General features: G+C 39.7%; 2 protein-coding genes across 7 annotated transcripts in view; both read right to left on the minus strand.

The window, feature by feature from the left end:
* Positions 1-5,949: 5,949 nt before the first annotated feature.
* ADAD1 (adenosine deaminase domain containing 1) lies at positions 5,950-18,159 on the minus strand (the record flags this gene model as incomplete). The annotated part of the gene is made up of 12 exons (XM_084286509.1): positions 5,950-6,063; positions 6,953-7,085; positions 7,551-7,788; positions 9,396-9,622; positions 10,723-10,893; positions 11,106-11,229; positions 12,068-12,193; positions 12,728-12,796; positions 13,345-13,512; positions 15,673-15,849; positions 17,300-17,498; positions 17,809-18,159. The coding sequence occupies 12 exons, from the start codon at positions 18,157-18,159 to the stop codon at positions 5,950-5,952; spliced, it is 2,097 nt and encodes a 698-aa protein (XP_084142635.1).
* A 49-nt stretch (positions 18,160-18,208) lies between these two features.
* The window catches only part of BLTP1 (bridge-like lipid transfer protein family member 1), a 113,499-nt gene continuing 103,984 nt past the window's right edge, over positions 18,209-27,723 (minus strand). For all 6 annotated transcript variants that reach the window (XM_084286130.1, XM_084286126.1, XM_084286129.1 and 3 more), the window contains 8 exons: positions 27,079-27,271; positions 26,686-26,903; positions 25,827-26,078; positions 25,055-25,258; positions 23,406-23,600; positions 22,255-22,389; positions 20,294-20,459; positions 18,209-18,957 (listed from right to left, as the gene is read on the minus strand). In XM_084286130.1, coding sequence (XP_084142256.1) covers positions 18,741-18,957; positions 20,294-20,459; positions 22,255-22,389; positions 23,406-23,600; positions 25,055-25,258; positions 25,827-26,078; positions 26,686-26,903; positions 27,079-27,271 — 1,580 coding nt within the window. In that variant the 3' untranslated portion in view covers positions 18,209-18,740. The remainder of the gene's footprint in view (positions 18,958-20,293; positions 20,460-22,254; positions 22,390-23,405; positions 23,601-25,054; positions 25,259-25,826; positions 26,079-26,685; positions 26,904-27,078; positions 27,272-27,723) is intronic.

Here is a 27,723-nt window from a genome sequence, read left to right on the forward strand (position 1 = left end):
GGCTAGAGAAAGATAAAGGAAGTGTTAAAAGGTTTGTTGAAAGTGTTAAAGGTATTCAAAGTTGAATGAGCAGGGAAAGAGGATGTAGGAATGTTAATAGTTCCACCTCAGCCCAAGGCTGAGATCCTAAAATCAGGAATGTTGGCCCTCTGGGGCAAAGGGATCTTGATGGTCGAGAGAGAGTTGTTATGGAAACAGAAAAGCAGCTAACTCTTAAAACAACCTGAGTTCATGTGTGAGCTCAGATTGCCGATGGGACCGCTCAGGGAACTGTGGACAATTGCATTCCCCTGACCAACCCAACTGAGACCCTAATCATCCCGAAAATTATGATCGGTTAAGTAAATACTAAGATCTGGTTGAATTGGGAATTGAGAATATTATTCCGAGATACAGAATTATAGAAACACTTGACTCTGACTGAGGCCCTCATTTTGTCTCCAAAGTGTCTCAAGAGACTATGAAAGCTCTAGGAACAAGTTGGGAATACCACACTCTGTGTCATCCCCAAAGTGCTGGAAAGGTAGAGCGAATGAATGGTGAAATTAAGAAACAACTAACAAAACTTATGCTGGAAACTAAGGCTTCTTGGGTAAAATGTTTACCTCTTGCACTGTTAAACATATGGACGCAGCCCAGAACTGATGTAGGAATTTCTCCTTTTGAAATGCTGTATGGTATGCCCTATGACTTGGAATTGCCACTTGATCACCATCAATTCTAATTAAGACTTGGAAAGAGACTTCTTTAACACCACGATGGGGAAGGCCCCTATGTTGTTTTGCTTACCACAGAAACGGCTATTCGAACTGCGCAGAAAGGATGGACGCATGCCAGCCGTGTGAAAGGACCAATCCGGGAAGGTAAATGGGAGGCAGCTCCAGGCCCTGATGACTTGAAGCTGACACTAAGACGGACTGGATAAGCATTGTGTATTATCTGTGTATCGTGGGAAGGGGAGGAGGCCCTGTTTCGAAGGCTCCCTAGTAGGTTCCCCTGAAGAGCACTGCTGCTGCCAAGAAGAACCGATACCTTGTAGTTCACTGCAACCGAACTGACTGCTTGCTGTTGCTTACTCAATAAATTCCTTTCTATTATTAATGCAATGCTCTCTGAAAATTAATTAAGGGGGCAACTTATAACAAACCCCACGTGCAGAACCTGGCATTCTCCTTTGTTGAACCCCATGCTGTTGCTAACTGCCCAGCGCTCCAATTTATGTGAATCCCTCTGCAAGGCCTCTCATCCCTCCAGGGAGTCAGCAGCACTGCCCAGTTTAACATCAGCAAACTTGAGGAGGATGCACTCCACTCCTGCAGCCAGGTCACTGATAAAAATGTTGACCTGGGCTGTCCCTAAAATTGAGATCTGGGGAACACCACCAGCCAGATGTAGCCCCGTTTAGTACATCCCATTGAACTTTACCATTAAGCCTGTTTATCACCTAGCATAGGGTGAACCTGTTTCTCTCACAGTTGGACAATTTGTCCAGAAGGATGCCATGAGGAACGCTATCAAAGGCCTTACAGAAATCCCAAATATTATGTCCACCACCTTCCCTTCATCCACCAAGCAGGTGACCTTGCCATAGAAGAGACCACAGAGATCAAGTTACTAACGCAAGATTTTCCCTTCATGAACCCATGTTGATTATGTCTGGTAACTGCTTTCTTCTGTAAGTGCCTTTTGATACACCCTGTGACAATCTGTGTAACTTTTCTAGGGACTGAGGTTAGATGAAGAGATCTGTAGTCTTCTGGGTCTTCTCTCACACCCTTTCTGTAGATGAGTATAATGTTGGCTAGCAGCATAAGCTCTTTGCACGTCAGTAGTTGAGGCAAGTTATTTATCTCATGTTAACAAAATGCACACTGAAAAACTGTGCAAACACAGTCATGACATTCTGTAGAAAAACTAAGGCAAAAGGTAGTGCAAAAATACCTCCAGAACTAAATGTTACTACTTAGACCTAAATTTCTTTTGTCATACATACACTTTATGATAAAAATATGTAGTTTCTTTTATGTACAGATCAACAGACATAAGCAATGCTACTAGAAAAACACGACACAGATTTGAAGGATCTAATTCGTACAAATCCTAGTATTGGTATGTTTAATGATGAAGTATTTACTTCACTGAAGTTAGAAAGGCCTACAAATTTGGAGACTTTTAACCAGCAATTTCCTGATTAAAGCAGGTTTCAGAGCAAATTTCTGATCAAAACTTAACATTATGATGAAGATTCATACTCAAGTTGCTGTAATTTTGCATTCCACGTGAATGAAAATAGTCGATTTCAATATCTTGAAGTCTTTAGCATTAAGAAACCATATTCTAGGAATTCACTTCTAAATTCCATTTCTAAACAGAAAAAGCCAGTGAGACGTTACAAGCAAAAAAAAGTTCTTCTGGATTAATTTTGTTGCATACAAGACAGTAATTATTGTTTTAAAGGGTTCTTAAAAATTCAGTACTAATATGATAAGGGCAGTTTTTCATGTGCATTATCCATGCATATATTAAAATACATAGAACTTAACACTGGGCTAGAAAATAGAACAACAGAAAGCAAGTGTAGCAAACAACAATGCAGCAGGATCTTGCAAAAAAATATTTTTTGGGTCAAAGACGTACAGCAGTGGTCACTACTTTTCTGTGTGCAAAGAGGTTTAGACCACCATAGGATTTCTGTATGATAAGGCTGGGTAACGTGGAGTTTAACAGAAAAGGTAAAAGCTTAAGCAAAATGAAAATATACCGCAGGCAAAATGTCAGTTGGGCAAAACTGACAAAGATTAGTTTATGTTCGTCCACAGAATTTCTATAAAAAACGCACGATGGATTTCTCACTAAAATGTGTATGTTTGCAAACACAGGATTTTAATATGTTTATGAAGTTGTATTCAACTTCATAAAGTTGTATTGTACACGTTGGCCATGTATTCATGTGGCCAATGAACAGATCTAGTTTCATTTGATGAAACTAGAGGTGTACTTTCCTACCTGTTTTGCAATACTATCACTGAAGTCCATTCAGTTGCCCTTTGACCTACTGTCAAAAAGAAAAAAAAATCTTATATTTTTAATTCTTATATTCTTTACAATAAGTAAACTCTCCCATCTATTGAATGTGCAACCGATGGTAGGCAATATCATGTACTATAGTAGCTGCAGGATCAGCTTCTTTATTTGCCTAATTTCTAAAAGAAATCTCTGAAGAAATAGAGTATTACACTGAAAGCACCTGAAAACGCACACCAAGGTGAACTTTAATATATGTAACTTTTCCTGTAAATTGAAAACGAGCAAACTAAAACAACAACAACAGAGCCCCACCTCAATGGAATCCCATACAATAAATAAGGGCTCCCAAGTAGCTAGCACATTATACGGGCCCCTGCCAGGGCTGTCCTGGCAGAGCCTCCAACCCTGGTTGCGCAGCCATGAAACCCATCAGCATAGGTCAGTGGGAGCAGCTCTCCTTCTTGGACTAGGAGGGTTCACTGCCTAGGGCTGTGGGACACATTATGGGATGAAGGGCATGACCATTTTGGGATTGCATAGGACTTATTATGAGTTGTTTTAGGGGAGGAACCGAAGGCAGGAAAACTGAGGTGTTTACGTGATCTGGGGAAGAACAATAGTGCAAAAATGAAAGGGTAAGGAGGTAAAAAGGTCCACTCATATAACAGTACACTGGCCAGGACATGGCTTTTGTCTTGCACTTAATCACCATGGTCTGTTCTAAAATTCCTCACAGACACTCCTGAGTGAGGGCTCTCCACTCTCTGTCTAAATTTGTCTGTGTTCCACATGCCCACACAGTTGTGTTTTCTGAGCAAGTGCAAGTGTGCAAGGGAGCATGTGATTGCCAGCAATAAACAAGCTGTGGAGTAGACCAAGTGGCCTAGGAACAAGGGGGTGAACGGGGCCCTAAGGGACAGCTCTGTGTAGAGCACCTCTGTATCTCTAGGGCCATGAGCATGGTGGGGGCAGCTGTGTGTGAGTGACTGCACAGCTCTGGAGGTGAGAGCAGAGTGGGGCCAGCTGTGGGGAGCAGGGAATTCCCAGCAGCCCTCTGACTGCACCTCTGACAGTCTGTACCAGCAGCGGGCACAGAGCTCTAGCCTCTGAGATGTGTGTGTCCAGACGCCAGAAAAGGGGGAAACCAGGATCTGGGGGTAACGACTGGGCTGACACTGTCTGCACACAGGTGCTGGAGGAAGCCACCTTGTACATATCCACCTTCTGCCCCCCAGAGCTCCATCTCCGGGGGAGAGGCTGAGCTCCAACCCCGAGGCTGCTGGTGCTGTCTGTCTTCCGGTGAGTGCTCCTGTGTGCCCCTCTACCATCACCAGGGCTGGCTAGGGACGTATGTGGTGTATTTGCCTGCCAGGAATACATCTTCAACTCCTGGACGTGCAGATGCAGCCTTGCCTCTCAGCATCTTGGATCCAGTGTGACTTGGTTTTCCTCTAACAGGTACCCTAGGTACCTGGAAACTTATAGAATCATCCCTAGCTTTGTAATTCCAAAAAAACTTTTGTGAGAAAACAAGCCCATATAACAAGTATATGCTGAAATTTACTAGCTCAACGTATTCTCCATATGCTGCTAATTAAACAATGAACAATCTAAATATTAAAACTAAATCCAGGCAGTTATTACATAACATTTCAAGGATACAGCTATCATACACATCCTAACACATCTTATTCACAACACAACCTCTCTCTGTGCAGAAAGGAACCTACATTCAGAAAAAAAGATTAAGAATAAAGCACTGAAGAGTTTTTTTTTTTGTTTTATAATCCTTTTACAGTAACAAGCCAAAACATAACTACAGCACTGTGTTATTACTGATGTGTGAAAACTTTTATATAACAGCTTCCCAAACTTAGATGAAATACGAAAATCAACGCAATGAAAATGTAGTATCTAGTATAAGTACACTAGTATTTCACAACAAACAAAACCCAACTATTAGAGTTAACAACAACTTCTTAAACATTACCAAAATATTACCATAATTGTATCATAACTTACAAGGAAGCAATTTTCCTCTCAACAGGCAGTATTTTTTATATCATTATAGAGACAATTTTGCAAGGATGAATGAGTGTAGCGATGAAGTAATCTGCGGAAGGAGGTGTCCACCCAGTCTCACATCTCACAGCTGTTGGGGCAGCCCACAGAAGTTGAAGGAACCTTGTTTCTGGTAACTTCTGTGCTACATCACACTACTCTCGTTTACAGCTTTGACACCTTTAGAACGCTTTAAACCCACTACTAAGAATAGTGATTGTCAGAAAACAGTTGATAACAGCCTGATAATTCAGTTTCACATTTGGAAGTACACAAATGACTTCTTAAACCATTCTATCACCACCAACAGGTAGTGAACTACAAGACGCTCAGTGAAAGCTAAATACAAAAAAAAAAAAACAACAAAAAAAAACCAACACAATTCTACCAAAGGATGCCTACAGATAAAGTACAAATTGTTAGTGATTCTCACACATTGATATAGTTTTTTGTTAGTTTTTAAGAAATTCCACTTCTACTGATTATTTTTTTCCTCAAAGACAGACAGTTATGAAAAATGCAGGGGGGTGGGGGGGGAAAAGAGAAGAGACTGATGCACAGCAATCCTGAAACTAACAGGAAAAACATGTCAGTGACTCCCCCGGGGGGGGGGGAAGTGATGAGGTGATGCTGGGAGGTGAGGCAAACCAAAATAGCCATGCCATGTTGTCAGATACTCCTACCTGTGAAAAAACTGTGTTACGCTCAGCTTAATACGTGTATTTAAACTGATGATAGGAAGCTCTAGAATGATTTTATCCCTGTGAATATTAACCCGACAGTTAAACGTTTTACTAACGAGAACTGCATTTCACTGAAAGAAATCACACAAACCAACTTCACACGCAATCCGCCTTGCAGTTAGTCCTTGAACTGTTCTATATGCGGAGACTTCACAATCCAGGACCCATAACCATGTTCCTCCAAGTAGCTGTGCAGCAACTTTTTAGCTTCTTGATACGATTGGGACTGAATCTTAAAAAAAAAAAAAAAAAAAAAAGTATTGTCTTGAAATCCTTCAAGATCCATGGTCCCAGAGATCTGCATTCTTTAACACTCATATAATACACGTGAGAACAAACCTCGCAGAAAAAAACATGAACAGATTTTACAATTCCACTACTTGCTGACAGTGAAGTACTGTTACAGAATCCAAGAAGTTACTATTTGGATATTTTTGGGCATTTACTGGAATAGGAGAACTGTTCTGTTAAATACAATGTCATCTTTTTTTCCCTGGCATCTTTTCAATTCCAGTAACATATTTACACTGAAAATAAATTAACATTCAATGTCACTCAATGAAGAAGAATACAGAGGAGTTAGACTATGGACTTCCAAGCAGGGACAAGTGAGTAAAATTTATTTACAACAACAAAAACTCATAGTAACGCCTTTAGGTCATTTCTCTGTCTTTTTATACCACAAGGGAAAGCTTAGGAATTAGTGATAATGAATGATTTCTACTTTCCTCTCCCTCTGCAAAGTAAGAATTCCTACACAAAAGCACTCTGTGGCAGAAAAATACTAATGCATGTATGAACTGAATATAAAACAGTTGGATTAAAAAGACAAAAAAGCTTCCAGCATGAAACTAATCTTACTGTAAGCAAAATGTCAAGCAGCCTTCAAATCCTGCGACAAAATATGAAAGATTTTCATAGAGGATGCGTCAAGATTAGTTTCACTTGACTTTACTTGAAAACAGCAACTTCAGAGAGCTTTAGGCAAAGATGACAGGCAATAAAACAATCCAGATGTTCACGTGAACTCTTCAGCAATCCAGATCATCCCAGCCTACCAAAGCAGTTTTGAGAGAACCCTTTCAGAGATTTAACACATTTTTTCTCCCTTACCAGCTTACCTTAGCTTCGTGGTATGTAGCAATTTGAAGTAAATCATTTCTTTCTGCTTCCTTGGCCAGCAATTTGAAACGACTAAGCATTGCCGCCTTGCAAAGACGACTTGCCATGTAAGTGCCACTTTTGAACGGTGAACTGCAGTCAGAATGACAAAAAGCACAGTAAAACTCAGTAAGAGGTGCCTATCAGGTATATTGCTCTGATCATGATTGTATTTTCTTGCCCCAATGCTTTGTGAATTCATTCACATGATGCTAATGCAGGTAAGAGAATGTGAAATAAACCAAGAACTGTTTACAAACTGGAATTCATAGGAACTCAGATGTTACTTTGTTCCATGCATTCTGAAAAGCAAAGTATTCACTACAACAACTAAATATATATTAATTCACGTTTCATATTTTGGTATGTCACTGGATTGTTAAAAGATCTCTAAAATTACATCTAAATATAGGATCGACACACTTAACATAGGAGAGAATCTCTCACTTCGGTAACAGCGTAGGCTCCATGCATAGCTTATAAACTGAACATTTGAAATGAGCCAACACAGAACAGCAAGTCTATTATTTTCAACATAAGGGAGAATAAAATTCTGACCGTTCAGTGGTTTTTCCATTTAATCCATCCACAACCTCCACTGATGCATCTGACAGCGACCAATTCAAACTCAGAGACCAGTTTTTCATATCCATCTGAATTGGCTGTGCAGTGTTCACCAAATAAATATGAGATCTGTTGACCACATAAAGCATGGGAAGCTCTACTGTGAGTGCATCATCAATACGCTGTTTTACAGCGATTTCTAACCCTCTCGTATCCTTGCAGTTTCCACTTCCTGTTAAAACAAAACCAGTCACATGTAAGAAAATCAACAGATTTTCCATCAGTCGACATTATATCGATTTTTCTACAAAAAAAACAGTTCAGAAATATCAGTTCCAATATTTCTGTTCTGTTTTGAATGGTAAACTAGTTAAAATGACAAAAGCATAGTAAAACTCAGTAACAAATGCCTAATATGTATACTGCTCTGATCTGAGCAAACTGAAAAATTTCACTTTTTTTCCCCCTCCCCAGAGCCATCATCATTGGATGCTTCCTTTTTTTTGGAATAAATAACTCTTCATTAACTTTTGACCTCACAGAAGACACCATTAAAATAGAACTTCCATGTTCTCCATTAGAAAATACACTAGCCAATGTGTTCATATTGCTCCATACTAAAACATCTTTTTTAAGGAAAGATCCCAGATTTCTTATAGTAGAAACTAACAAACCTCAGATTTCAATTACACACATTCAAAAGAAAAAAAAAAAAAAAAGCTACCTGAAGAAACATTAAAATATACATATTTTGTTTATTTTGCCTGCCTAAACAAACATATTTTGGTCCACAGCATCTCAAGAACGGTCATAAAACATGTTACTCTTCTATTTAACGCGTATTATAGATTATTATGCTTACTTTGAACACCACTCAAGTGAGCATGAGGAGCTTTTCTATTGCTTCTTTTAAGCAAAAGTGCCCCGACTTCCTTAGAAGGGACATGGAGTTATTCACCAGTTATCGCAAAATCTTTTGAAGAACTTCAGAAACCTTCTTCAGTGTTAGAAAAGGAAAAGCTGATACAGCTCCAATGTCTGGGCAACTCAGATATGTGTACTAAGTCTCATAATGCAAACGCTCAGAGACAAAAACACCTTAAAAACTCGAGGATAATACACATTAATTTAATTTTGCCTTATAAATAAAAACAATTGAAATGAGCTCCGATAGCAGCAGCATCTTCCTGAATGCTACAGAAACCTGAGAATTCAGCATTACCCTGGTAATCCCCATTGCACAACAAAACAGCTATTTGCAATAACCAATACAAGGTAGTGAAATAAAAAAGTTAAAAAAAGACAACTACTTTCTAATATAGCTGCTAAGGTAACCCAGGGTGAGGCTTACCCAGAATTGGACATTCTGATATTTTCAGTTAAATACTGGAGCAGTTTTTCCACCATCGTTCACTTCTACAGTTAAGTGACTGTCACCTTAAGGTCACCACATTTGATCAAATAGTTAACACAGTATTTGTCACACTTATTTGGTATTCTCTCAATATTTAAAATTTCATTTGTTTTAGAACAAAACTGAATTTCTGGTATTACTGCATTGCCACTATACTAATAAAGGGAGGGCCATCTGTAAAACTAAAAAGAAACCAGAGGACAAAACAATTAGACTAATTGAGTTTCACATTAGGCCATTTCCAAGATAAGTAAAAACAAAACAAAACATATCCAGTAGCTTTTCAGAAAGAAAAAAAAAAAACAACAACAAACTACTCTGCAAATCTTTAAAGAGCCACCACTGTTTAGTTCATTTTTTGTAACATATAATCACAGTAGAAGATGAAGACATACCAAAAAAAAATTGTCATTTGTTGAGCTTACCTACAAGAATACTGTTGATATAAACTGGTTCAATGAAGTGACTCAGCAATGCTCCCTGAATACCAACCACTTCCCATTTTGTTAATTTGTCAGTGGCTGACATGCTCCTTGCTCTAGCAGTTTTAGGTGGACAACAAACCGAAAGGTAAATCCTGCCTTCTACAGCAACATGGAGACTCAGTTCTTCACTAGCTTCATAAGCAGATATAGATTGGGGATTGAGATGTCTAAAGTAAGACATGGAAAGGAATTGCAGTGAGGAAGTAGTCAGAGATTATTATGAAGTGGCATCTAATGCTGTTTGCCCCAAAATACCCAATTGATTACTTGTAACTTTATTTATATATAGATAGATATCTTTAAAGTAACTTACTTTGTATATAAACTGATCTGCCATATTAGAATAAGTTATTTCTGAGTTTGTCACAGTAGTGTACATGCACTGACCAGAAGAGACCAAAAGCGAGAGAAAAAACTAATGGTGGATCTGTGATCTGTTAACTATCATAGGGTAGCTGGTAAGCTGCACCCAGTCTTGTTAACTATTTCGTTCTAAGAGCAGGCTATGACAGAGAGAAAGTGACCTGAAACCTTCAGCACTTCTTGCAGGAAGGATTCCCCCAGTCAGCACAACCAACAACAAACTGACTGTGACTTCCAGCCCAGACGTCTACCTTCTGAGCATCAAAATAGGGTATGAAGGTACCTGGCTGCCTTGTTATTCCACTGCACCACTCACTAACGGGGAAACAAAGCAATATTCTTCATTTTAACTTGGTTAAGCCACCGAATGCTGCTGTTCAGTCTCAACACTATTACTAAAATTTCAGGAATACAACAAAGGTTAAAAGTATAGAGGTTAAGAACAGACTTGACGAGGCAGGTATACTCCTTTCCTGTTCTCTCTTTTTTCTACGAAGCAGAGCAGCTTTGTAAAGTCTTTTACAGTATGCAATCCACAACTTTTTGTAGTCTAGTCCTGGGGTACAAACGATGACATTAAACTACCACATTTGCTTCCTCAATGGTTAAATTAAGAGTATCTCTGGGTGAAGGATTAAGAGGCAAATAAATGATCTGTAATAAACAGTATCATCCTGAAATTACACCCAATGTAAAAGTTTTGTGTATCTTCATGTTAAGCTGCATCTCAGACACTTATCACTACCACCCTGTACACTAATGCTTCCAAAACTCAGAAGAATAATCAGCAGAGGCCCCCTGCTATTAAAAACACATAATGATGCCTATTTTTCACACTCACATTTGTCAATGTAAACAAACTCATCTTCCATTACAACACATCTGAAAATAGCTGGGTACTTACAACTGTGATTTCAGCTGCGCAGATCCTTTTGGCAGCTGATTCATATAGAGAAAGATGTTTGTATTTTGTTTTAGGACAAGCAGCTTTGAGCCAGGTGCTGTGCAAAATATGGACTTCTCTGTGCGTGCTGGATTTTTATTATAGAACAGCATAAGATGTCTATAAAAATATCTAGAAGAAAGTGGTAACAGTAAGTGGGAGAAATGCAAAGTTGTTCATGAATATGTGGACAGTCATTTAATTTACTTTGTTCAGTATGATTTGATCATAATCTAGAAGGTACTAACTAAAAACATGCAAAGGCACTTATATTTACCTTAGGAAAAGGAAAACTAAGAACTGGCTGCAAAAGAATTGGTAACTATTGGTACCCACACTCTCACCTAAGGAGAGAACGCCTTGCGGTAACGATGGCATGGCTGTCATGTAACACTCTTCCATGGGGCTGATAGTCCTGACTGTAATTGCATTCTCCTGTTCCCAGAGCTACAATTTCATACTGTCCACCTAAAAAGAACACATTTTTATGTAATCAAGCAATTGCCTTTTTCAAACTTCTCCTTTAAAACTAGTTAAACAGATCTAAGAATCAGTATTTTCAGTTTAATGAAGATGTTCATTTAATGACCTCAAGAACTCTAACATCGAGGACAGCACCATTACGCTTAAAAAAACACGGGGAGAACAAGCAGTATTTGGCTGGGCGGGGTTCATTAATGCAGGTAGGGCAAGCCACGTGGAACAGGCTCCATGGATGGGCTGCTGAAGGATGCTGATGGTTTGCCTCACACTGCTGAAGGCAGCAGCACACTTGAGAACACTCAAAAACAAAGCCTGGGACAGATTGCTTGATGTTCTGGCAGCAGCCCAGACAGAGCACTGCTCATGTCAACATGTGTTACCACACATCAGTGCTTCACTATACAGAAGGTGACAATGATGACACGATATATGACAACAAGTAACAGTGATGGTCTAGCGTACAGCAGTACATTTCACATGGCCACACCTAAATTTAGAATCTCTTTCAAAAAAAATCACTTAAACTCTTAGTGAAAAAGATTTCCCCCACATGTCATTAGCCCTGATCCCTCTTTTTATTCTTTTAGCCGTCTTTGAGGTCCACCTTGGCATCTCTACCTCATCCAATTTTCTCTCCTTGGACCAGCTTAAGAGCAACACACAAGTTCTCCTTACGCAGGATATTTGTGGTAGCGCCATCAGGAGAGAGCATGTCAGAGGAGAACAGCTGCCATTTATGGCTATTTGTCGGATCAGAAACACATTAAGCAAAGCTCTCTGGGAACAAAGACCGGGCCCGCACTCAGCATTACAGCAGACTTGCCTTTTTCAATGATGAAGGCAGCCAGTGAACTGCCACAGCTTTGGTACTCCGGGTATTCAGTAGTCAGGCTGCTGAACAGTCTTTCCAGCATTGCTGAAAATTTTTGATATATGAGACGTCTTCCTTCTAAATAGAAGAAGAAAAGCCAGCAAGAAACAAATTTGCAGGGGAAAAACAGACAGAAGCAAAACACTTCCCAAATTATCAATTGAAACCTATAATAAAAGCACTACTGTGAGCATACATGGTGATTCTGACAATTTTAAGGATGGGCACGAATAAATGAAGGACAAGGATACCTGAAGGATACCTTCATGGTTTTATTAGTCATGACAAACTGGGGATATGGATTAAGATTGACCATCTACTGGAAAGAGCATTTCAAAAAAAAAAAAAAAAAAAGGACAGAAATACTGCTTCTGTCACACATTCAAGACTGCAATTCAAGCAATTTACTTAAGTGGCATCTACCAGCCAGTTGCAGAAGCAGTGGTCAGTCTCCCACTTCTGTGACTTAACTTGTGCCATTCTTCAGAGAGATGTCTAAAGCAAGAGTAACTTTACACAGGTCACTAAAGGTTTTACGAACAGTATTAAAGAAAAACAAAAGCATTTGATGGGTAATCTGAATCAATATAGAAAAACAAGACTATTCCTTACCAGAACAGATCCGTGAAACATAAGCAGAGTTTGCTGGAGCTTTAGGCTCAACAGGAATACAGGGAGGACCTAAGAATTGAACAGAATTTCAAACTGGGGTTGACATTACAGATTTCCAAACATGGATGGCACACTATTTCCAGCAAGCTAAACTTTCCGGTTCCCTACAAATCATTTTTCTGATTCTGAAGTCCTTACAAGCGTAGAACTGTCTAGGTAGCAACCCTTAAAAGAAGTTAAACATCATGTAGCTCAACTCTTTTGGAAATAGTAACTCAGTGTTTTTAATTTTTTTGTTAAGAGTTCTCAACCACTTAGGATCAACTTCACGTTGCTGTAAACTCATGAGCAGCAAAACAAGTGCAACAGCAACAAATAGATTGCTTCAGTAATTCTCCTCTCTGTGCTACAAACTCTGATGCAACTCCTAGTATATAAAAGACGAAGGGAAAACACAGTTTCAGAACCGCATGACAGGTAACTCCACTCAAAGGATCCAAGAAAACCGACAGAAGGCACGATACAGAAACACTCCATGAAGCTCCACAGAAATTCTGCACAGAAAATCTTTAAGCAGGGCTTTTCAAGTTCTGTTTAGGTGCTGCTCGAGTATTTACCTGACTTGTCAGAAGTCACTGCTCCTGAATACTCCAACTCCAGGATCTCATCAAGAGCCAGTTTAGCTGCATTGAATTTAGCTTCCTTCTTGTTCTTCCCCAATCCAATCTTGTAGCAAACACCACTCAACACAGCACAAAAGGCAAAATAAAGACTTATGACGTTGCCTTTAAAGGAAAAAAGGGTACACAGAGTTAGTAATTCTATATAATGTACCTTTATCAATAGCTAGCACTGCGTGCTTCCAGCCCCAAAAGCCAACCGTACCCCGGGCTGCATCAAAAGCTGAGAGGCCAGCAGGGTGAGGGAGGTGACTGCCCCCTCTGCTCTGCTCTCCTGAGACCCCACCTCGAGTCCTGCGCCCAGCTCTGGGGCCCCCAGCACGAGAAGGACAGGGAGCTGCTGGAGAGAGTCCAGGGGAGGGTCACAAGGATGGTCAAGGGACTGGAGCACGTCTCCTATGAAAACAGGCTGAGAGAGCTGGCTGTGTTCAGCCTGGAGAAGAGAAGGCTCTGGGCAGACCTTACAGCAGCCTGCCAGTACCTGAAGGGGGCCTGAAGGAAAGCTGGGGAGGGACTCTGTCACAGAGCGTGGGGACAGAACAAAGGGGAGTGGCTTTGTACTGGAAGAGGGTAGGTTTAGATTTGATATAAGAAGGAAATTCTTTACTCAGAGGGTGGCGAGGAGCTGGCACAGGCTGCCCAGAGAAGCTGTGAATGCCCCATCCCTGGAGGTGCTCAAGGCCAGGCTGGATGGGGCTTTCAGCAACCTGGTCTGGTGGGAGGTATCGCTGCCTACGGCAGGGGTTTTGGAATTCGATCGTCTTTAAGGTCCCTGCCAACTCAAACCATTCTACGATTCTATATCCTATGAGCTTTCACGTCAGAGAGCAAGAGGGACTTGTTTTAGAAGAGCTCTTTCCTCTAACTATTGATCCTCTCATATCAATAGTGACAGCGCCCTTTGCTATAGAATTTCTGAAGAGAACAAAACCAAAAAAGAGATCAGATAAAACTCCCAGAAATAAACTGAAGTTAGGTGAGTTTCACCTTCAGTAATACGAAAGTAACAAGGAAAGAGGCTGTGTAAAATAGAGGCACTTCTACTACATGGTATGGGCTGGGTGAACACTAAAAGGGAATCAAAGAGATCACATTAAAAAATAAAAATAAAAACAACATTCCACCTCAGGAATGCTATTAGCCAACTCGCCAATACAGGAGCTGTATTTCACAGAGGGGAAATGCAGTCATCTAAAACGGCTACAAAGACCTCCATTTAACCACAATTAACATGCAATTCTTTGTAGCAAACTGTGAAAGAAAAGATGATCCACAGAGAGACAAACTGGAATACAAAACCATATTGTGTCTGGTTGAGTTCATCATCCTTTAGATGAATAGTGGACTTCCAAAAAAAGGAAAAATATGGCCGGTCTCGACGAGATAGATTGAATTATATAGAGCCCAAGCTGGAATGAAAAAGGGGGAAGACAACCAAGCAAAAGGACACCTTCTCTTACGAAGAACACAGGAATGCCCGGGTTTGCTAACCCTGCCCTCTCAGACAAAATAAAAGGAAAAAAAAATACCAAGACAGCATACAACTGCTGCACTCCAGAGAAAGAACTGCTTACAGTAAGTAGAAGGCAAGAACGACACACAAAGCTGGGAATGAACTGGGCACGAGGGAAGTCAGTCTGCAAGTCAGAAGCAGCTTCCACTGCAATCAGCACAGTACTACCTGAGCAACTAGCAGCCATGGGGATGTGAAAGCCAACCTCTTCTGAGATGAAAAATGATTACAGTTCTGAGAAGAAAATGCTTGTGGATCTGACTGCTGGCCAGGACTTCCCTTCCTGGTTCCTGCACAGAGGCAGGACTGACACCTGTATTGCTCCAAGCACGTGGCAACACAGGGCGTATGTTACAGCTAACGTGCACCCAGAGAAGACATAAATGGCTGCACGAGGGCTGAACAGTGATTTCACATAATTTAGTGAGAAAGCCAGAAGACATGCTAAGGTCTTCTGTAACAGTAACTGCCTAGGAAGACTAACTGCTTGACTACACAAGATAAAACAAAAATGATGTCGAGAAGTAGCATCCAGAACTTCATACAATTAATCCGATCAAATTCTGTGGTAATTAATTATAAAACATGACTGTGTAGACAGTAGAAGGGTAAACAAAAAGCAACATAGGTGGCAGTAGTTCGTCTAACACTTAAAAAATAATCTGTATTAGCGCCATCGACACGAGCCAGAGAAACTGAAATCATCTCTAGGATAAGGAAACACAATTGTAATTAAGCAAAGAAGTACTTACCTGGCGCACTAGTTTCTTTCAATTCAAGTTTTACTCTGTGCATATTTGCAAACTGATACAAAGCAGACACCGGGTTTATTTTGCCCTGCTTGTATGTTTCAATAAACTCTGCTAGCACTTCCTTTGAGGGAAGTTCTGATTGTGGAGGTATACGGGGTGGTTTTGACAGTAAAGGCTCTGGAATAAAAACAAAGAATAAATTTAAATAAAGAACTGAACAGCCTCCCCAACAGTTTACATCCGTTTAAAATAAATGGGTTTTAGACACTTCTTCAAAGACAAAGCAAAAATATTTGCTCTAGCAAACAGTATTGCTTTCTATTAAATCCTTTTAAATCCATTAAAATATAAGCAATCCTGGCATGGCTTGCACCTCCTCTTCCGAAAGCACCAACGTGTTTACTGTGAGTACCAAGTCCGCTAACCTCTGCACATGGACAGATACTACACGTAAATCCAAAGTATACTTCAGCCCCAACTGCAAACCAGAGATCACGTGAAAGTTGCAGATGGCACACTCAAAGCAATCAAGCACGTGGTTTTTCACACAACACAAGCAGTGGAACTCCCTGTCATGACACCATCAAGGTGCAGGAAGCACATCCATTCAAAAAGCAAGAATTGAAGAGAAGCCACCCCCTACAAACTGCTGCCTAAGGCAGGGACAGCACCTCCCGCTGAGGCGGACACCGGCTGAGAGCAGCATGGGCACTGTGACCCTGCGGGGCCCCACCATCAGCCACACCTGTGAGCAGGAGAGTAAGGTGGGGAGGATCCTCCATCTGCCCCTACAGACCCCACATGTGCTGCAGTGGTGCAAGTAGAGCAAGTCCTCCAGCCCCAAAAGGCTTTTCCACACTCTGACTGGCAGCCTCGAGGCAAACTCACAACTCCTGAGTTTCATTCAAAAGACAAGCTCTTTCCAAGGTGCACAGTGAATCTGAACAGTTGTCTTTGACCTCCCCTCTACCATAACCAGCAACATCTCCTGCACCATCTAGTGCTGCAAGGACTGCTCCGGTCTTTGAAATTAAGCAACAACGACGTTAAACCTCTTTCCCTTTATCAGCTCCAGGATGGATGGGATTTTCAGTTTCAGGGTTGCCATATACTCAACCACAGATCTGGGTCTTCCAGCAAATACAAGAAGTAATAATAATAATAATAAAATGGTATCTCAAAGCCCCAGACCCATAAATTGGTGCCTTTTCCCTATTGCAACTATTTGAAGAGATAAAACTCCAAATGCATCCGGTGACATCCAAGACTACAGTTAAACTTTTCTTAACAATATGTTAACATTTTTCCAGCAGTATCTATCACATTAATTGAGCAATCTCTGCAGCATTTTTATTGAGAAACCTGGAATTTGAAATTACGAAATGCTACAGACTATGGAGTCAGTCTAGCCTAAAACAGTTTTCTTATGCTAACAAACTTGCATTGCAAAACAAAACTGGAAAAGGAGGAACAAGTTCAAGGAGGCGCTAAGAAAGTCATTTGAGAAAATGCAAAGATAAGAACAAGTTGCAGAGTTCCAGAAAGGAGCAAGTCATAAAAGTTACTCCCAGTAGCATTAAGAGGTCATTACAACAGCCATTCCTAATGAATAAACTCAAAACTATACCTCGATTTTGTGCCATCTTCTGAGCGAAACCTCGCCCACCGTACCTCTCAGAAGGTGAGGATTTTGGCCTTACAGCCAGGTACTTTCCTAAAGGCTGCTTTGTAGAAGGCTGAGCTGGCAAAGTTGTCTTCTGCGTGGGGTCACATTCAGGTGCTGGGGCACTCTGGAAACAGTCACTGTTACTAGCCATTTCATCAACCTACATTCGATAATAGCATTATCGGATGTTAAAAGCATTCAACAAACTCGTCTTAGCTAAACCATTCCTCAGAAGAAACTTCCACAGCAGACACCCTCCATTTCCCTACAGACCGAAGCAGAACCAAAACGCGTCCTCCTTCCAAGTCCTCCCCTTTACCAGCCGACATGACCAAGCCCAAAGCCACCTCACCACCTCCCCACACACCTCCAACACCAATTTGTGGGGTTTTATCCGTCCACCACCCCAGGAACCAGCCCCGAGCGGAGCTCTCCCCAGGGCCCGCTCAGCACCACCACCAGCGCCTCACACGCAGCCGCCCAACCCCGCCATTTTCTGGCGGCCGAGGCGCGAGGGAGGGGCCGGGGCCTCGTCCCGCCGCAAAATGGCGGCCGCGGCGCGAAGCCTCCCAGCCACGCTGCGGCGGGGCGCGGCCCCCGCGCTGTGTCTCGCCGGCTTCCCGTGCCACGGCTGGGGCAGGGGCAGGGCGGCGCCTGAAACCGCCGGAGCGGGGCCCGGTGCTTCCCCGGGCCGCGGGGCCGCCGCCCTCTCCCTGCGGCTGAGCGCCGCCGCCGCCTCTCGCTCTTTCCTCCCTGCGGGCGCCGGGAGCCCGCGCCGCCTCGTCCCAGCGCCCTGAGGGGAAGGGCGGGCTCCCGGCCATGAGGTGCGGGGGACGGGCAGCCCCCGCTGGAAGGATACAGGATGCCAAGTTACACTTAAAACACTTTTTTAATCAAAGAGGTTGAACAAAAAAAAAATCTGTACAATAGTTAAATTTTAATACAAGTGTAATAAACTTAACGATTTTTTTTAGCACTTAGGCAATCACAGTTTCATAAGTTATGTATATATATAATTTACACGAGTCTACATTGACGAATCAATTACCAGTCACATCAACATAGGGTTTTGTGTTATGGCAAATAAAGTTTCTGAAAATTCACAGTTAATCTGCAAATATTTTGAAGATGCAGGAATCATATTGCACACAATAAAACAGTGGAGACTGAGGAGCAGATTTACAGTGTTCCAGCTATTCCTTCACAGAATATACATTGGTCTTAATCATGCAATACTTCAAATACAGAATGGTATCATGTACCACAGTAAACAGTTACTCACAATGTAAGTTTTAAATAGAGTAGCAAAAAGCTGTTAGGTTTCTCTTTAAACCATATTTAAATTCTTACAATAAAACACTTCGATAAAATCAAACGGAATTACGGTTGTCACATTATAGTTTTAGTATTCTTCTTTGTCTTTTCCTTTCTTTTCCTTTTCATCCTGTAGTGCAGTACCAAGTTTCTTTATAAGAACTGACAAAACTTTGTCCAAAGGATCCATGACACCACGCTGCAGCCACTTGGGAATAGTAGTCCTTGCATGGTGAAAGCCCAGCTTTTGAAGGATGTAGTCAACGCCAACAGGATCAATTTTTCTCCCAGTCCAGGATATTAATCTAACAAAGCAACAACAACAATAATAGGCAACTGGATCTCGAATTTACATAGCAACTACCATTTGTCTATATAAACACCCATTGTTACTTCTGCCCAACAGGCTTCAAGCTTGGTATATACAGATAGTTGAAGATAACCAACTCTCAAAGTAACAGGATGCTCAGGGAGATAAGAATTCATTTGGCCTGGGTTGATGTGTGTTTTGATATGAAGTGAATGAACACTTACATGCACTAGTAGTGTCAGCAGAGGTTAAAAAGCAAACAAACCCTGACAAAAAAAAAGTCATTTCTAGGGATTAAATGTGTATATAGAGAGCAGTGGGTTGCTGGTATATATCTGGTATATGTGCTGTTCTCTTGTGTTATGCTTAAACTGCCATATAGCAACTTTTATAGATATATATTTTTATTATTATTTTAAGGTGACTGCTGAAGTAATAACTAGAACTACCTAAATTCCTGCTCTGGAGGAAAAAAAATCTTCCCTCTTGGCATGGTAGTGAGGAATTTGTTGCCAAGTGTCAGCAAAGTATATATGTGAGGAAAAAAATGAAAGAGTTGTCAATACCTGAAATTTTCAAATTCATATTTATCATTAACATGCAACTCAATTTTTATATTATGCAAGAGTATAAAGGAAGTTCTTCTGTAGAACTGCTTGTAAGAAAAGAAAGACAGCCCTTCAAAATAAAAACGGTAAAATACATGGAATGGGCTAAAGTTGTGCCAGGGGAGGTTTAGGCTGGATATTAGGAAGAACTTCTTTACTGAGAGGGTTGTGAGGCATTGGAATGGGCTGCCCAGGGAAGTGGTTTTGTCACCATCCCTGGAGGTTTTTAAAAGATGTTTAGATTTAGAGCTTAGTGATATGGTTTAGTGGAGGACTTGTTAGTGTTAGGTCAGAGGTTGGACTCTGTGATCTTGGCGGTCTCTTCCAACCTAGATGATTCTGTGAAAACTGCAAGGTGAGAAGTTACATGCTAGAAACTGAATGAAATGAAGGACAAAGTGAAAAACAGTCATCTGTGGTTCTTGATGAGTTTAGTTTTATTGTCCTGATTTTGAAGAGCCTTAAAGATTCTTTTAACCTAAGTTTACCTTCCAGAAGTGCAATCTAGGAGTTAATTAATGTGATAATTGCATTATCCAGCTTTTGTCATGTCCTGACCATCTTTCATACCAGCACTAATAGCCAAAGATGAATCTCTAACAGCATCCATGTGATCAATCCTCTTAGTAGCTGAACAGAATCAACTTGGAAACGCTTGTGTTTTGAAGGACAGTACCCACAGATAAAATGCGTAAAGAGATTGTGGATAAACATGGTCGTTACCTGAGCGTGGGTTCCAAATGCCAAGTATTGCACATAAATTCTCTCCAGTCGACTGTAGTGTAAGTAATGCTTTCCTCTGCTTCTTTCTCAGTGGAGCTGTCCTCAAGTACACCAACAGAGTTTTTCTGCCCTGGACGAGAAGCCAAAATGCGAGGAGGAAAAATAGCTACAAAATGGAGATGGGAAAAAAGAAAAACACAACAAACCATCAGTCTGTCATGAGCATTTGATTTGAATCCTCTTTGGACATCTTAAAAGAAACACCAGAGCAAATCTCAAACAAGAGAAAAACACGTTATGTTTCAGCTTGTTGTAACACCTTTACAGAATTTCTGGCCTACATTTTTGGTTTGAACAAAGTGCTAATAAAATATATGAAAAAAATTAATAATTGCTGGCTAATACTGGGATGTGGAATTCTTCTCCCTGCAATCCCAAAGCATCCATGTACAGGGTCTTCCAATTTCATCACGGCATGAAACAAAACATATCACATTCCATAAACAAAATTCAGACACACTCCTAAGTTTGGATTTTTATTTTTTGATTGACAGAGGAGGAGGATGGTGAGGTAACAATTAAGTTCAATCTTTGTCCAAAGGCATCAAGGAGACCTGAACCCAGTTTTTACTTGAGTTTAAATCATGGAATATGGAAAGGGAACAGCAGCTCTTTCTCCTCCAAACAGCACATTTTATAAAATAAAAACAAATCTGTGAACTGGGACTGAATTTTGAGTTACTCTGGATAGCCTGAAACCAAGTATTTTTTGACAAAGTATTCACCAAAAAAAGTTATTTTCCTCTTTTGTTAGCTTCTGCACCTCTTGGACATCTCAGTATAAAGCACTTTTAGGAAACTTAGTATCCCTGAGCTCCACTGTACACAACATATTTTGAAACGGTTATAGAAAAGCCATTTGTAAAATAATAAATTTTAATGTGTTATACTATTTATGTTATACTTATACATAACATCATCTAACATGAATGCCAGATGAGTAATAAATGCAAACTACTATGTGTAACACTCAATTTCATACACCAGAAAAACAAATGTGACTTTCACTGTGGTGGTAACTCATTGTTTACACATACATTACTGTCTTACATTAGTCTCATGGAAGTCTTTCAGGAAAAAAGTACAGGAATGAGAGTCTGTACTAGGATTTCTACGGAAAATTTGGAAACTGAAGAAGTTTTAGAACTTTGAGTAAGCTGCTTTTATTTTGAATATGCTTTTTAGATGTCATCATCAAAGTAACATCTCAAATTTTACCTATGATGAGCATCTACAGTGCTGTACTTTCCCAAATCTTAACTGATTTAATACGTTTCAGATACTTGTGGAAATAATTGTAAAGCATTAAAGATGCACAATCATGACCTACTCTTCAATATGCAGATAATTATAGAGCACAGTCATTTAGTATTGCATACTTTATTCACATTAAATTTACAACAACCAAAGTCACTGTTTGTCACACTTCACGTATACATCGATTTCTGTTGTCTTCAATTCACTCTTTCTAGCAACGGCCACATATTCTTTAAGAATCCATGTGCCAAATTTGAATGCTCTAACTAAACGTGTTCATGTGTAAAGCACTCTAAAGTCACTAAAGCACCCTGTATGCAGCTACTCTGCTTCCAGTCTTACGGGGCCTGACTTAAAGTCAGCTCAAATATTCCTGGACAACTCCGTGCTTTTTGTGGTTAAACTTCACTTACCAGTGATCAAAAGAGGTAGCTACCATTTCACAGCACTAACAATTTCACAAACATTTAATACTATTTCTGTTGATTTCAATAGCAGCAATTTAGGCACTTTTTTATTATTATTTTTAATTAAATAAATTTTTAAACAAGTCAACTGTATTTAGAAAGCATGCAAATATTTACTATCAAGTAGTCTGACAATTACAGACTGTCAGGCCAGTCTTACCACAAATAACAGCTTACCTTTTTCTTTTTCTTTTAGATAAGCAGACACCAAGTCATGTAGAAACATAATCAATTCAGCATCCATAGTTACACAAATGTGGTCTGTAAATTCAGTTACTACACTGCATTCCACCTTTGGTTTAACACTTGTATCTACAATCAGATAAAAATAGTATTAATGCATTTTAAGCACTTGCCATATACAGAACAGTACACAGAATTTCAATACAGATTACTTGCAAATGTAACTGCTGGTACCGAGTAGGCTTTTCCCAACAGTTCTGACTGTAGTCTGAACATAACATTTTGAAAACTGACAAGGTATCTGTATTGCCTTTGAAATGTAATTGTTAGACTTGTGAGTTCCTTTCTGACAACAGTATGGTGCAGTACTTTTTCAGCCTGGAACTGCAGACACCCAAGGTAACATGGACTGTTTCTAAGGGCTTCACAGAGTTGATTTAAGACAAAAAAGCAAGGCTACTGGCAGCAAGTTTGAATTAACTGTACAAGAGTCTTCATCTCCATTGGAACAGTTTTAGGAGCCTGCAGAGAAGACTGAGAATTACTGGCATACTGCAAGCACTTTTCTTGCATCACAGGAATAGAAAACCTTTTTCTTTCAAATGTAGCCCATCTTTAATTTTCTTAGCTTAGCTCTGTAACACTAATCAGGAGCAGCAGCTGTTGCAACATTTTGGGTTTTAATTTGAAGGGAAGTTGCCTCTATTCATGGTATTCATGGTCCAGAAATATGGCAAATTGTTTTCAGCCAGTATCATCTTACTATTACTAACCTGTGCTTGTTGGACCATTATTAATTCCTCTGCCCCAAAAAACTCTCAGCTCAAGGACAGATTTCTCCATAGAGAACATAATAGGATGGAAGAATCTTGTGTGCATTTGCCATTTATGGAAGCTTAGAAGTGTAGCTGACAGGTTAAAAAAAAAATAATCCCGTAGATAAAGCCTCCTGTGATCTTCACTTTCCTAGATCTTCACTTTCTCATCAGAACTCCCTCTGCATTTTAAACTGTGTACTTTCTTGCACATCTGCAGTAATTTTCAGATTAAAACCTCTTTTCATATTGCCACAGTATCTTTGTATTTAAACCCTTGTTCATGAGAAACAGCTTTGGGTCAGGAAATGCAAATGATTTTTACTGTACCTTGTAACGATGGCTCTTGGGGCTCTTGAACATGAATAGATTTAAAATCCAGCTGCATTCTTGGCAATGCAAAGATGGTTTCCGTTTCATGATTGTAACTGGAACCGCCTCTAAAGCCACTTAGCAAGCTTGAGCTTTTCACAGTTGTGCTGCTCTCTGGGTTATTAGCATCAACATTTCGAAGCAGGTTTAACTCTACAGGGATAATGGGAAATACCTTAATTCACTAATCCTTGTTAAAAATAAGTTCTGTCAGTATAGAGAGTGACAAATTTTCAAATTAGTAGTGGCACTTTCACACACTGAAATACATCTCATAATAAAGAAGCGGGGAAGAAATAGGTAAATAGGTTTTGGTATTAAAACATAGAAGTACTTCTAAGAATTGTTTGTTTGTTTTGTGGTGTTTTTCGTTTTGTTTTGTTGTGTGTTTTTTTCCAAGCTTACAGTCCAAATTTTATTCATCTGACCACCCCATCACAAGTTTATTCTAATAATGAACTTTCAGTCAAGTCAAATATAGACCACATGTTCAAAAGCACGCCCTCTGTATTAGGAAATATGATAGGACTTAAAATGAAAATAAATGTTTCCAATGGATACAACTAAGACACAGAGGCAACATTGATGTAAATCACTATTTAGAAGGAATCTGACTTTGTCACAATACTTACAGCATAACACACATGCGATATCATCTAAATTACTTAATTAGTTTTCAGTCGTTAAACTTGTGACAAGACAGAAAGTTAAGAAAGTTACTAGATTGTAAAGCCTTTCATTATATCCTTTAACCAGCTCTCAACAGCATGGCTCCAAAAGGTCACATTATCAGATGTTGTTCTTGCTGGTGTACACAAATGCTCTGCATGTAGCAAAACAGAGCTATGTAAAAGCATTTAACAGAACGTGCCTCTGCTTGTTAACTTCAACCATTACATCCTGTCATGTCTTTCAAAAGGTATAAATATTAGTACAGTATATTGACAACTTGAAAATATGTTTTCAAGACAATGTAAACTGCTCATTTCTAACTATATACCATATTCTGCCATTCACCTTTCACAGAAATTCAACTGATTTCTTCTACTGGTTCTATATTTTTTGTGAACACAATAACAACAGCTGTATTTTAGGATTTGGTTTTGAGAGTTTTATTTTCCAACTAAGTGATTTAAGTATATGATTCAAAATGTTTTGATTCCTAGAAGCAGTGATCACAGATTAAAATATATTCCCACTTTAACTTCATCTGTTACTTCTTCATGTACAGTGAAATTACTAAATGCATCCTCATGTTAGAAAATCTGGACAACTACATGCAACAAGAAATATCTCTGCATGGGGTGAAAGAGGAAAAAGCAGAGGATTAAAAGTGGAGCTACTGCAATAAGCATAAACATCCCATTCACTAACAGACCACTTTGGCTTTACTGCACAATTTGAAAAAGGTCTTCGCTCACTAACACTTCCAGCTGTTCAGCATATTGTCATGTTTTATTCCACAGTTTACTGTAAGGTTCTTAAGAAGAAAACTGTTATTTCTAACTTCCTTCTTCATAACCCACTTGAAATATAGCAGCTTTTAACAGCACGGTCTGTACTGACTGACAAGCAAATTCCCAAAACTTAATGGATGTGAACCTCACCTTCATTCCTCGTGGCTGTCACATAATTGAACCACTCCTTCACACTAGCAACTCCATGTGGGGGATTTTCATGGCGGCGCCTTGTTATCTTTGTGATTGTTGCCATGGGGCTTTCAAGTGCTCCACATGGTTTGGTGACCATGGTGTTATGGCCCAAATGAAAGTCTAGTGTCTGTACAATGTATGTAGAATGTTCACTAGTACCTGTATTGAAGATGTGAGGGATATTGGGTTGGGAGAGAAGAAAAATGGGAAAAAAACTTTTAAGGATCATAGGGTTTTTCATATCATTTGCACAGGTATCTACCATGAATAATTACTAAGCCAGTAGCATTAAAACCCTCATGTAATGGTTGCAAATAACTGGAAAAAAATAATTTCTAAGTAGCTACAGACAGTAAAAACTTCAACATAAAGACAAAAATAAGCAATAAGACCTCCAACATTCATCATGTAGAAATGAAGGATTCTGCGAACACAGACATGCGATTAACCAAGCAAACAATCCCCTCCCTAGATATATTGCCAGGGACATATTTAATAAACTTTAACTATACAATAATATATTTTGCATTTTACCACAGATAATGAAACAGTGATACAGATGGAGAGGGAAGAGATTATTATTTTAGGTACACAGTATATTTTAGGGAAATAATCTTGATTCAGAATTCAAAGAAAATAAGTTTTCCTTGGATTTATTCTGATATACCAATATATTCTTAAAGTTAATTTAAAGAATTTTAAAAGATAAGGGAATGGTTTAAATTACCATCTTCCCAAACTTTCTGTGCTTCTGTCCAAAATGCAATATTGGGTTCTTCAAGGTGAAACAAGGCCCAAGATTTTGAACGGAAATTAGGTCCATGAAAACAAGCCAGTGTCATATGGTTTCCATGCAAACTCATGGATCCTCCAAATTGCATTCCATCTTCTGGCAATGGCATCTGAAATAAGGATATATGGCACCCAGACAACACCTTCAAAACTCCTGGCCAATGACGGTGATGGGCTGCATCCAGCACTAGAAAGGAAACACACAATGGCAAAAACAAAATTTAGGAAAGAGAAAGATACAGAAAAGTTTGCTGCCGTAACTCCATATTTTATTAAAAATAGAAATATGATTAGAAATAATGAATGGGATTTCATTGACATTGTTTCATCTTTGCCATCTAGGGTCATTGCAGTTTATGAGAACCTGAACAAGTGTACTTGGAAATCTAACTCGTACTTGGAAACCTAACTTGTTGCATTCAGATAAAAGATGTCTTCAGCTCACAATTAACATAAAGTAAGCATAGCACCACACAGCTACTCAAAGCAGAAATAATTTTTATGAAATAGACTTCATAAATTTGCAGTTTTCAAACTGCAAGAATATTTTAGCAAAATACACATTTTAACTAAAACCTGAAAAATGTTATAAGTTAGTTCCTTCTTGTACCACAGATATAGCAGGATACCCGAGATGTCCTCCTCATTGAAAAGCCTCAATTTAAAGGGCATAAACATATTGAAGAGATTATTTTAAGTCAAATAGATGTGCTTACACGCATGAAGTTGCTCAGATTATTCTGCACAATTGAAACATCCAAGCTGGAAACCATACAGTTTTTTGTACCACTTACGTTGTTCGTGTGAGCTTCTCTCTAAGTTGTTGGCCATTGTCTTTGGTGGGAGATAAGGAACTGGTCCCCAGGTAGACAAAGCTCGCTTGCTTGTGTCAAACTGCTGAGTAAAGAACTCCTGGAGTTTCATTCCTATTTTTATTAGGTCTGGTGTGGTTGATCTTGAAATCATCACTTGGAAGATATCCCATTTCAAGTCCCCATGGACAAATATCTCACTAGATATTAAAAACCAGGAGAACATTTGCCGTTAAGCTATTTCCTACTGACACTACAAAAAAATAGACCCTTTGATTTCTGTCAGACTTACAATTTCAGTTATCAACATTGGACACATTACATACACGTAGAATTCAGCGTTACCAAACATGATAAGCTTGAAACACAGCAAACCTTTTATCAGAGATGCTCGAGTCCAAAGCATTATACAGATTGATTTTCCATTCGTCCTGTAGTTTAAGATCTGCATTACTGAAAATCCCCATTAGGATACTGGATCCCATGTAGTCAACACGTGCTTCAGTAGAACCCATGGTAATCTGAATTTTATGACTGGGCTGTTGGTTTGGGTGCTCAGAAATATGAGCTGAAATAGAACAAAAGCAACACAGAAATACAGCATTAAAGGCAAGAAGATCAGTTTTACCAGAAACATCACCATTATGCCATCCTCACGATACAGAGAGACTGAGGAAGCACTGGATTCTTCCAGATGCATGGGAAGGTCCTGACACTGATGTACAGCAAGAATATCCACCCAGTCTCTTTCCAAAACCACTTGCCCTTTTCCTACACCTTAAGCATTTGGGAAAGTCTAGGAAGAGCTGAAACGCTCTCAATCTCTTCAGTTGACATCTGTCCAAACAGCTGAAAGGGGCTGGAGAGTCGCACAGCTAGGTGGTGCAATTTTAGGGCAGCCCTGACACTGAATACACCCTTGATCAGGAGGCTATTCCTTCAATTCAAAATGTGTTTCATAGTCAGAAAGCACAAATACGAATGCAAAGTCTTTATGCTGCCTATTACCAAATTCACAAA

The sequence above is a fragment of the Netta rufina genome (genome assembly GCF_964035555.1).
Source record: "Netta rufina genome assembly, chromosome: 4".
NCBI lineage: Eukaryota > Metazoa > Chordata > Aves > Anseriformes > Anatidae > Netta > Netta rufina.